At 38.8% G+C, this 12,163-nt stretch overlaps 1 protein-coding gene across 3 annotated transcripts in view; it reads left to right on the top strand.

Moving 5' to 3' along the window:
• The window catches only part of ARHGAP29 (Rho GTPase activating protein 29), a 61,524-nt gene that overhangs the window by 38,813 nt on the left and 10,548 nt on the right, over positions 1-12,163 (top strand). For all 3 annotated transcript variants that reach the window (XM_081024476.1, XM_081024475.1, XM_081024477.1), the window contains 11 exons: positions 289-361; positions 3,025-3,091; positions 3,552-3,689; positions 3,954-4,018; positions 4,444-4,554; positions 4,661-4,741; positions 5,279-5,464; positions 5,672-5,809; positions 8,107-8,297; positions 10,048-10,211; positions 10,663-10,791. In XM_081024476.1, coding sequence (XP_080880602.1) covers positions 289-361; positions 3,025-3,091; positions 3,552-3,689; positions 3,954-4,018; positions 4,444-4,554; positions 4,661-4,741; positions 5,279-5,464; positions 5,672-5,809; positions 8,107-8,297; positions 10,048-10,211; positions 10,663-10,791 — 1,343 coding nt within the window. The remainder of the gene's footprint in view (positions 1-288; positions 362-3,024; positions 3,092-3,551; positions 3,690-3,953; positions 4,019-4,443; positions 4,555-4,660; positions 4,742-5,278; positions 5,465-5,671; positions 5,810-8,106; positions 8,298-10,047; positions 10,212-10,662; positions 10,792-12,163) is intronic.

Here is a 12,163-nt window from a genome sequence, read left to right as displayed (position 1 = left end):
CCATGTCTACCCAATGGCTGGGGAAAGATACTCTTGCTTTCTCAGTTTGGTTGACTCTAATTTCAGTGAACCAAATCTTGAACTACCAGTGTGCAAAATAATTTGTAGTAAAATAGTTCCACATCTAGGTTTTGTATCTATTTTTTACTTACCTTTTACAGGCGGAGGACACCTTAAATAAACACTGAACATTCCCATGTGGTTGTCTGTTCTGAGTATTAGGTAGACATTTTGTTCTTGTATAGCAGGGCAAAGCATGAGTGAATTTTCTTCTGGTTCTCATGGCAGAGTTTCAGACTTCCTTATGGGAGATGTGGATAATAGCTCAACATTGGGCCTTCCCGTATCTCGACAAAGTCAGGTAGGGTGAATATTTTTTTTAAGTTGTTAAAATACATTTTGCCTTTAGTAATATTATAGAAGAGAGCATTATTTTTTTGACTATCCAGCAGGATCAGTTTAAAATGGTTTTGTTGTTGTTGTTAAAATACGCTAATGACCATCTAAAACTGATGTTTTCTAAGAACAAATAAGCAGTTCCTAGATGTAAATATATATAAGGCCTAATTTATAGCAGCTTCTCTTTAGAGGTTCTTTACTGTCTTTACACAAAAGTAGTTAAGGTGCTTGGGCCAAGCAGACCTGAAGTAGGAAGCTGCAAATTAATTGCTGTGTCAAATTGTATTAGATGAAAAAGTAACTTTCAAGCCCTGTTTGTGCTTCAGCTGCTTTAATGGTACTTGGTAAATTAAATCAATGCTTAATCCAGGTAAGATGAAGATATTGTGGTTGGGGAAACAGATTCCTTCAGATAGAGATATGTAACTAGTCCTAAGTGGGGTTGTGTACCCCCTGAAGAGCTGGCAGTTTGGTAATGAACATGGATGATGCTAACTGGGGGTGCTGAGGTGATAGCAGTGGCCAGGAGTGCTTTTTACCAGCTTTGCCTGGCTCGCTGGCTGAGACCCTATCTGGAGAGAATGGATCTTACTTCAGTTATCCACGCACACTAGTGACATCCAGGCTAGACTATTATAATGCACTCTATGTGGGGCTGCCTTTAATGATAGTTCTGAAGCTTTGACTGGTACAAAATATGGCTACCCAACTGCTGGGTGGCCAGGTAGCTAAAGCATATTACAGCTGTGTTGTACCTCTTGCACTAGTTACCAGAGTTAACTAATTTACTAGGCCTAATTTAAAATGTTGCTCATTTATTGCATTGTCCTATTGATATCGCTTGAAAACTTTGGTTGCAGCAAGCCAACTGATGGGGGGGGGGGGGAGACAAAACAAAACTGGAAGTCCCAAGGAACATTAGAGGAATGGTATAAGCAATGTGGTCTCTGTCATTGGCAGAAAATCTTACTAAACCAGCATTAATAGGGTGGTGCAGGCAGTTCTGCCACATAGGGTGCTGAGCCGAGAGAGTGCAAAATTGAGAAGATCCATTTGGGGGTTCCAATTTTTGGCCTTGCACAGGGTACCATATTACGAAAGATTACTGAAGTCCGCCCTTGATGGCTACCCTTGTGTGCTTATGAGGCAGCCATCTTTTTTCTTTCTCATGTTCCTAGTAGGCTACTTTTTTAAGAGTTGATGGTAATATTGGAGGCATTGCCTCTCATTCATTTCTTTTGTCCCACTGCAATCTTTTTTTGTCCCGCTGCAATCTTTCATCAAACAAATTTTGCAATTGCCTCTCATTCATTTCTTTTGTCCCACTGCAATCTTTTTTTGTCCCACTGCAATCTTTCATCAAACAAATTTTGCAATTTTATGTTGGCTCTTCTTGAAGCACCCCAAAGAGAATGGGCTAAAAATACAGTGTGCAGCAATGCTTCCATCATATCACCTTCAGCTGTCTGAAAATATCACCTGTCGCCAGCCAGTTTTCCAGTGTGTTGGTAAAAGAGAAGCTAATCTTTTTACCTTCTGTCACATTGAGAGCTTCCTTGATTGACTGAAAGGGATGTGTAATTGAAGTTAAGCATTTCTAATATGCTTAACTTGCAAGCAATTGGCACATTGTATGCAAACCGGATTTTGTTTCCACTGATGCATGTTCATGCTTCATTCGTTGCACCCAGTCCACATACCATTTTGCCAAAATTGGCATCTGTTGTGCAAGCATAGAAATTGTAGTACATTTTTTCCTGGGAAAATAGAATACTTTTACTTGTACCTATATTTATTGCTCTTGGGATGCTTTGTAAAATGTGTTTGTACATGTGCAACAAACACGTGTTGAATATTTGTGACAATGACGCTGTTAACACTATTCCCAGTGCCCCCCTTATATTCTGAACATTTTTAAAGCTTTTTCTTATGCCTAATAGACTTTGCCTGTCATCATTGTCCAGATTCCTATGAGGTTGACTAGCTAGAAAGTCTAATTTTAAATGGTAGTGCATGTTGGTAAGGTTACCTATGGGTGTTTTATAACCTTTTTTGTCCAATTTTGTATTTTCCTTTCCAATTTTATTTATTTATTATTTTTGGATGCGGGGGAGGTTCTGTTCGCTTTTACACCATAATGGACATTTGGGCATTTTCCTTTCTGATGGAGAAAAATGGCAACATTCTTCCTTTCCATCCACTTTGCATGGACAGGTTACTGTGCTATTGAATTGAAAATGTTTTCAGGAATATTGTGCAAAGTTTAAAATACACTTGGGGTCATGCTTTGACTATGCATCAAGTTCATTCGTAAATTAGCCATTTTTTTTCAGGGGGAATAGTTAACTTAATTTTGTTAAGTAACCAGCGCCATCAAAGCTTTAAAAGGCTGTTTGAAAATGTTTGACACATTGAAAGGCTTTCTATACTACAGTACCTAAATTGTCTTGCCTTTTTCAACCATTGTAGATTTAAAAGGGAATGGAGTTACTGGGCAGGAGTGCATTCTACTCCATTCTCTTGCTATGTCAGTATTGAAAAACGCCACATAGTTAGTATATGTTGAGTGTTTAATCATCTGTTTGCTTAGCTGATGCTAACAGGCTGCATTTTATTGAATGCTAGTCTTTTGAAAATCTTTCTGTGGATTCCGGGGGATCACTGCACGAAAAGGATGACGTACAAGGGACAGGTAAGCATTACATACAGTGATTTTGGTCTCCCTTATGTTTTTAGACATGTAGAAATAATCAAATTTTAAAATACCTTTTCTTTTCTTTTTTTACTATGGGGGAAACAACTGGTATTTAACAGAAGTGAGTTTAGAACTGAAGTTAGCCCCATTGAAATCACAAAACCTCTGTGTTATTGGAAGTTGTAGCATGAACTTCAGCTATTTATACATTTTTTTCCTGTTTAGTTCATTACAGAAGAAAGTTTTATGTTGGCCATATGATTTGTTAAGATTTAATTCTGTGACCCTTTAATTTGTTCTAAAAGCCCTGTCAGTTCAATTTAGTGTCAACTAGCATTTAAAGAGAATCTCAAGATCAGAGCTGCTTTAGTCTCCACAGTTGGCTGATACAAGCTGTGCTGTTGCTGTGTGGTCATGTCTAAAATTCACTTTTTTGCATTTGACATTTTATTTTCAGGGCACCTTAGAGCTGAAGAGATTGATAGCGTTCTCCTAAGGAACGATAATGGAATTGAATCAGCTCTGTCCTATGCTAAGGCATGGTCAAAATACACGAAGGATATAGTTGCATGGGTAGAGAAAAAGCTTAACTTGGGTGAGTGGTTCTTTCTGGCACCTAATGAGCTTTGTCATGATGGAATTAAATCTGTTGTCAGGATTGTGCTACAGACTGTCAGTAATGTGATTTCTAAATTAGTAGCTGTTCACTGAAATGAATGGAACTGTTGCCTGTTTCCTGTGACTGAAATATTTGTAGCAAAATAGTGTCTGTGTACTGTTAAATGAAGACTATAGAGAAGTTTATGCTTGCTCTTACTGCTCTCACTCACTACGTGAAACTGGTCTTCCTTCCCTACAGAAATGGAATGTGCTAAAAGCCTGGCAAAAATGGCAGAAACAACTAAAGCTATTGTTGGCCCTCAGGTGAGTGTTCACTTAATAAAAATGCACTGTTAAAAATACACACACTTTCCTATTGATTATGGAAGCTCCATTGAATTCTTCTTTGCTGTTTCCTTTATTTGTAGTTTTTTTCTATTTAAATTCTGATGAATATTCTTTTGGCTTATTTTTTTGCTACTTGAAAGTAAGAAAAATTATGCAAGCTTTTTTCTTTTGTGTTTCAATATTTTATGCATTGTTACAAGTGCAACTCTGGAACTAGGTTTTTCTTAACTGAACATTTTGTCTTAATAGAATGAAGGTTTATGTAAGGGTATTAATGTAATATATGTAATATAACAACTTAATTTTGTCCCGGATCTGTCTAAAGCACTTTTTCCACTTAAATCAGTGGGAGAATTTGACCTAGAGGGATACTCTACTAATTTACATGTTTTAACTTACAGGATTACATGCCATTTCAATCAATATTCATAAATGCATTCCAAAATGATGTAGAGAACAGTCAGCTCTGGCAACAAACAGCATCAGCTCTCCAAACTAATAAATTTGTTCAGGTAAAACCAATTCTATTTAAAAGTGATTTTACATGCATAGCTCACAGGCATATATATTTTAGTCATTGACATTTCCTTACACAGTCATTGGATTTCTCTCATGTAGCCACTCCTTGGAAGGAAAAGCGAACTGGATAAACAAAGGAAGGAGATCAAGGAGCTTTGGCAACGAGAACAAAAGAAAATGGTTGGTATATTTGAACATAATATATTGTGGGGGCATTCAGGGATGTCCATCTGCTTGCACAATGGAAATCTTCTTACCCCAACATCCCCCTGTGTTTCCCCAAAATATGCTTTGTAGGTTTGGGGAACTTGTGGAGCTGATTTAGGGAGGTGCAGGAGGAGAAGCCCCATTGCATGAGAAGACTTCACTCATACTATGTGGGGCATCACCCTTTGTTTCAGATAGAAATTCTAAACTTCCAAACCTGCCCGCAGAGCATACAATATAGGCATTCAGCATACATTACTTACTGTAATTCATTGAAAAAGTTTACATATTTTAAAAAAGAAAGAAAAATCCACTAGTTACAATTCTCTTCACATTTATGGCATAAAGGCCACCAGTTCCTGTGCTTTCCCATACTCCCATTCCCACAGCTCAATGTCTGGATGATGATGATGATTAACAAGCTTTGAGTTAGAATATAATGTGTCGCATTTCTCTATTCTACAACATGGAAACTGCTAATATTGAGATGCTTTCTTTTGGAATGAGCAGCAAGAACTTGAATCCACCGTTAAAAAAGCAAAGCTATTATATCTTCAGCGGCAAGATGAATATGAAAAGGCAAAATCATCAACTGTTCGTGCTGAAGAGGAGCATCTGACCTCCAATGGGGGTATTATTAAAGATGTCAGTAAACTTGAGAAAAAACGAAAACTTGAAGAGGAGGCTCTCCTAAAGGTAAGGAAACTTCTTTAGATATGTTAGCAATGAAATGCAGTGTTACACTAGTTCTTGGAAAGATGTGATTCATAGGACATGTTGGCTGGTACTTATGAAATTATAAAGTGCTTTTATTGTGGACTGCTAAAGGTAGGGTTTTTTCAGGTATTTTAATAGGAAGTTTCTTTGCCATCACTCATTCTTTACATGTTTAATTTGTTGTAGGCTGAAGAAGCCAATGAACATTTCAAAGCCAGCATGGCTGAAGTTGAAGAAAAACGAAATGATCTAGAAAATTTCAAAAGTGATATCTTAACCCAGCTACGGGAACTTGTTTATCAGTGTGACCTCACACTTAAAGCTGTAAGAATGCATTCCTTGTGTTCTAGACTAGTAGAAAATCATTATTGTTGGAATATCATGTGTGAAAATGATTTGATATATATCTCTGAAGCATTATGGCCAACACTGCTGGTATATTGACTAAAGCAATCATATTGGTTTTATTTGGGCCAGCCTATAAGCTGTGGTGTAATAGTAGATCATGAACAACCCATGCTTCTTCTACATTTATTGTTTTAGCACAAACCATAGTTTGCCAAGCTGCTTGAATTAGAAGGCTGTGCTTAGTGTTCAATCTCCAACCCAAGATTGGAAACCCACTTCAAACCATGGTTTCATATTCTGGTTTGGAAGGCTTGGCAATTATAGCATGCCAGTTCAGATGCCCTGACAAAATCATGGTTAATGCTAAACAGGAAACTGATAGGAAAGCCGTGCAAAGAGGGGAAACAGGCAAGTCCATGACTCATTGCTTATCTTCCATACCCATGGTTTGCAGAACTGTCTTAATGGTGTCTGTATGATTGTTTCATTCAGTATATTAGTAATTTTTAAAAGTAGTCTGGAGAACTATCTAAACAGAGCCACTTGCATAGTTCAGAGGTAATGGGGAACGATGGTTTTCCACAGTGCTGAAAGAGCTGCAGCAACCCTTTGTCTTGTGCACCCCCTGTTCTCCGCTTTTCCCACTGTGAGTCGGAGATCAGAAATACCAGATTCATTGGTTTTTCTTTATGTGCATTGGTACTAAGTAGAAAATCTTCATGTTTCTTTATCTTGAAACAACAGTGAGCCAACATTCAGAGCCTTACCTCATAAAGTGGCAAGTGGGGGGAAATACAGCTGCAGCTTTGGCCTGCCTTACCTTTGACTTAAAGCTTCTGTGAATTGATTGATAATAGCTTGTAGTAGATTAAATAGAATACTATTGTTCCTAGCACCCCGTTTTTGAAGTCTGTCCAGAGTTGAGTGGTTTCCCGGTACTATGATGTCAAGCACTCTGAATTGCTAAATAGTGCTGCAAAAAATCTCATGAAACTAGACAAGCTTCACACAACATGTGGCAAAAGATGTTTGTGAATGATTTGTCCATGAAGTTATTTATTTCATAAATTGGAATATCTATCTAGATAACATAAGTTTCCACAGCTTAATTATAGCAAGCCATTCATGGAAGGCAGACAAAGGAAGACAAGCAGAAGAGTTCACAAGGTTGTGTAGTATAAAGTGTCCATTTGTCTTTGGGAAGAAAGGCCTAGAATCTTAGATGATAAATCTGTTTTGTATACATACTTGCTATTTAACTTTAGTGGATGAACTATACTATGATGCATTCTGTCTGTTAGGACATACATCAACTTATGTTGAATTGAAGGACACAGCTTTTTTGTAAATGTGGATGATACCGAAATGGAAGAGCATTAAATTTTAGCATTAAATTTGTTCTGCAGCTATGCCTTGCATATTTATCCTTAACTTTATAATAAATGGGGGGCAACCTAAGCAGCATCTTGGATGAGAGGCTGGTCCATATCACATTTCTAAATATGGAAGCTTGAGGCTTCTAGTCAGACTGTTGTGTACCAACTACAAACACTGCAATTTTTTTTTATATTCTCTCTTCAGATTTCTGAATACCGAGAGACTTAGTTTTTCAACATTTTATAGTTTTCTTTTTTTTTTTTTTTTTGGTCTTGCTGATTAAGTAAAGTTTCCAAAAAACATTGGTGTCTATCTAAACCAATTCTTTCATGAGTGAAATGCAGTTTCACTTGTGCAAAGTGGCTTCCATGAGTTCTACCAGTTGTTCTTCACATTACAGCTCCCTGTGCCCACATCCCATGCTATGCTAGAGGGTCTCCCAAACCTTAGGAAGGGTTTTTTCAGGCATTTAGGGGGCTTAAGCAAGGTTTGGTGGGAACAACCTGTTGTGTAAGCAGAGTTACACTCATGCTTCTTTGGATCCAAACCAGTACCACTACAGGCAATCAAAATTCACCCTTTCACTGGCTTCTATCCGTCAGTCTCACAAAACAGAGGTTGGTTTAACTATAAATACATCTTGCATCCACATGCTTTCTTGAAACCTAAGTATACTGACAGAAGGGAAATGGAGAAGTTTAAGAAAAGTTGAGCAAACTATGGCAGAAAGCTGTAATTGTGATTGGTGACATACAGGCTAGTTTGTCTTTTTAATACCTGGGGGGGGGGGGAATCATTTGTGAACTATTTTTGTAAGTTTTAAGAGATGCGGGGAATATTTCAAACCTTGGTTTCTTGAAATAACTCTATTTCAAATATCTTTTTGTTCCACCCAGGCAACAGTTAACCTGTTCCAGATGCAGCATGCCCAAGTTGTGTCTCTACCAGTTAACTGTCAGTCCCTCTGTGAGAGTGCCAAGCTTTATGACCCAGGACAGAAGTTCTCAGAGTTTGTGAAGAATTTGCCAAAAGATGATGTTCCCATTGAATCGGGTTCCTTTGAAACTCAGAGCTCCCAGGTTGGAGGGTGAGAGCTCAGATACCATCTTCGCTTACTTGGCAGCAAATGTGAACAAAATGCTAGAGGAATGTAGATAGAAAATAAAAGAGAGAAAGAACTTGTGACTTTAATAAGTCAGGCATTGTTGAAAAATGAATGGAAATGGGTCCTAAAAGACAGGTGACTTTTCATAGTGTAGAGCAGAGTTTAGTATTTGTTGTTGTTTTTTGCTGAGGATTTTTTTTTTCATTTAGCTAAAAAAAGAAAGATATGGAGAAGGTACCTCAGCTTGCACAAGTTCTTGGCTCCCACTTAAGTTTGTTGTCCAGCCATTTGCGGCAACAGTTGATGCTTATCACTATGTCTATTCTTGTTGCTGAGCACGAGAATTTGGGACAAGTGGGACTTGCAACAAAACATACTGCAGCGTGAAGAATTCCTGGTCAGGATATTGCATTCTGTTACATCCTCTTTCCCCATTTTCCAGTCATCGTCCTCCCACCAGAAAGTCAGCATTCTGTGGCTGTTGAAGATGCTCAGTCCTCATTGAGATGTTTTGGTGGTTCGCCCCTAAAGGCTATTTTGTCTTTAAAAAATATTGTACATTAAACCTTGGGGTTTCCAGAAGTCTGCTGATAACCTCCTCTTTTGAGCATGGGTGGTGCCATTTAGATTACATAAGCAACATTCCCTGTCTGAGTATTGGAAATAAGGGGGTGGAGTGATGGAAGCAGTATTCGAAGTTAGGCCTGCGGCCTCTTATACTGCTTAACCTCTGCAAGACATTCATAAAAAGCCTGGAAATGTTTTATTTATAAAAACTTTTTTTTGCAACATTTAATATCCATATTAAGTCAGCTTTGGAACTTGATTAAATACTCATTTTATGTTTTCCGTTTCAAAAAAGCTGAATATAAGAAAATGTAACTCTTTCGAAAGTTCTTAACTTAAAGCTTGAGGTAATAATAGCCAGGAAATTCAAAGTTAGTCTTGGGATACTTGTCTGTCGACTTCCTGCCTGTCATTAATTTGTCTTAAATCTATGCTCCAACATTTCCAGAGATAAAAGGGGCTTTCACCACACACTTCAACTAAGTCATCCAAAGAGAGCACCTATTTTAGTCTTTTGTTTTGAGCTCTCTCATGATAAATTACTATTATAATAGATAACTAAGTTGTTAAGGCTATTACTTAGGGAAACATGGGCAGCTTCTGTTGTCCTGGGAGGAGAAAAGCTGATTAAGCATAGACTTCCTGCTGCTGAACATGACTAATAAGCTCTTTCTGCATTTGGATGTTGTGGATTTTTTATTATTACCTAAAATTAGGGTGCAAATATAAGAAGGCAGTGGAAGTTGCATTTGACAACTTAATTACAAAAGTCCCATGCAGAATTGGTATGCCTTACACCTCAATTGCAAACTGAATCAATCAACTCTGCTGATGGATAAATGCTGTAAGCACCAAAAGCTTACATTTGAAAATAAACTACTGGATGAAACTAATTTCATCCTACCACAGAGAGTCCCACAACTAACTAATAAATATTATATGCCCTTGTTCTTTGTTCAAACACATACACTCATTTCATTTCAAAACAAGGCAAAAAAGCACAAAATCCAACTCAGGACATGCTCTAGTTGGACTAACCTGTCCCCTCCATCTACTATCTACTGTCCTGTGGGAACGATTCAGGAGATGGGGGCAGGCAAAGAGCCTTGGAGCCTGCTAGGGGGTGGATATTTCCAAAAATAAAAATGTTTTTTCCTCTCCCCAGGGTTTTCAGTAAACGATCAAACAATGTCCATGCATCACAAGGAAATTTATCCCAGTGCTCAGGAGATTTTCCCGCTCAGTTACTAGAAGACATCACAAGTCCAAGCTGTCATCGATCTCAAAAGATTGGAGAAAAAAGATCATCAAGCACCACAGATGTCTCTGGTAATATTTTAGTAGGTTTCTAAATCTTCATGGTAAAGTAGTCTTCCTTTAAAGGTCACTACAGTAACCCATTGCCAGTACTCAGATGGTTATTGTAATAAACAAAAGATCATGGTAAAGTAGTCTTCCTTTAAAGGTCACTACAGTAACTCATTGCCAGTACTCAGATGGTTATTGTAATAAACAAAAGATCATAATTAAATTAAAACTTTTTAGGTTATTGGGGTTTTGCTTTCTGTTTTGTTTTATTTTTCACTTTTTTTATTTTAACAGTACTTATTTTGGCAAACCGGATAAAATATGACTATAAGCTGAATAAGTTTGTTCTGCTTCCAGCACAAACCAAGCAGCAAAAGTAGAAAATTGTTGAAATGCTTGTAATTTAATAGTACAAGGTTGACTTTAATATTTTATTTTACCATTTGAGTTCATTCTTTTTCTTTTCTTACAGCTGTGCGTGGCCCCCCACCATTCAGATCCTGGTCAGTTGGTAACCAGAGTGGAGGAATGTGCAGTGATTCTGAAAGTGCAGGAGGAAGCAGTGAATCACGGTCTGTAGACTCTCCTTCTGCAAGCCCAGGTACAGAGAATATTAATTTTCAAACACTAATAAATAGTATCTATTGGATGAAATTTCCAGTTTCAGCGGCAGTGGGCAGGGGAAGGCATAACTGGAGTGGACTGACAGACTACCATCTGGGGCAGAGGCTAGATGTTTGGCCCCTGTCCTCCATTTTAGTTGCCCCACTCTCTGATCTAGTAGTGCTGTTGTTGAAGGCCAGGCCAGTCCATGCTGATCATGTGTAGCCACAATTTTATCATGAATGAAGGGGCTGACCTAGTGTGCATAACCAAAACTGGGATGGGTAAGCTGGTTGGCCCTGACCTGACTTAGCTGTGCCTATCTTGGTAGTCAGTACAGCACCAGGCTTGACTGTGGGGGTCAAGTGGTGGCGTTGCTGTTATCCATAGAAGCACCATCTCTTTTCCCAAAAAGCTTCGTTTTCTTGGGATGGACTTAAGAGAGTCTGCATTGGTTTGGGGTCAGAGGAATGGACTGGGGGTGCTTCTAATTTATTAATTACCCTGTTACCCAGCAGCATCTCTGAGTTGGCTGTGATGGTCTCTGGTGTGGCGTTGGAGGACCCAAGGACAATAGACTTGGGTGACATCAATATCCACAGAGACTGCAGTTGAGCCAGCTTGGGATTTCATGGTCTTGGTGACAGCCATGGGGCTGTGTCAACTGGTCATCAGTCCAGCACATTACGCAGGGCACAACCTTGAAGTTGTTTTTACCTCCAAGTGATATAAGGGATGGACCAAAGATTGGGTGGTGTGTGTGTGCAACCTTGTCATAGTTGAACCATTATCTGGTAAAGTTCGAACTAGTGGTGACAGTTTCCCCCCTGTAAGGGTGGTGGGCTCGTTCAGATGGCCCACCCTCAGAGACTGATGTAACCTGAGGAGTTCCTGAATGCTCTGGAGCAATCTTTGGTATTCTGGGGAGCTTTGGGCTATGGAAAATCATGTGAGGACTAGAGTGCAAGTAGGTTAAGTCTCATTCTGAATCCAACTGAACACTGGCTAGTGCTCATAATCATGCCTACTATGTGGCAATGCAGATTGCGAAGAATACTAATTTTGTAGCTTGCGTTACCTCCTCTAGTAGCTGGTTGACAGTTTTATTGTGAACCGTCTGAAAGTTACTGACTCCCATTGTGGGTCTGCTGTGACCAACTGACTACACCCTTTGAGGATAAAGTCACATGACTTTCAAGTGAACTTGACTCTTCACTTGTCGCAATTCCGGATGAAGTACCCAATGCCAAGATCAGTGATATGTTGTGGGATCAGTTTTAGGTTATGCAGGCAGCTGATGTGGACAAGGTGTTGATGTTCACACACCCAACCACATGCCCTCTTGACCCCTGTCCCACCTGGCTTATTAA

The sequence above is a fragment of the Podarcis pityusensis genome (assembly GCF_964106645.2).
Source record: "Podarcis pityusensis genome assembly, contig: HAP1_SCAFFOLD_156, whole genome shotgun sequence".
Classification (NCBI taxonomy): domain Eukaryota; kingdom Metazoa; phylum Chordata; class Lepidosauria; order Squamata; family Lacertidae; genus Podarcis; species Podarcis pityusensis.
Note: the sequence above shows the minus strand (reverse complement) of the source record. Positions and strands in the feature narration are given on the sequence as shown.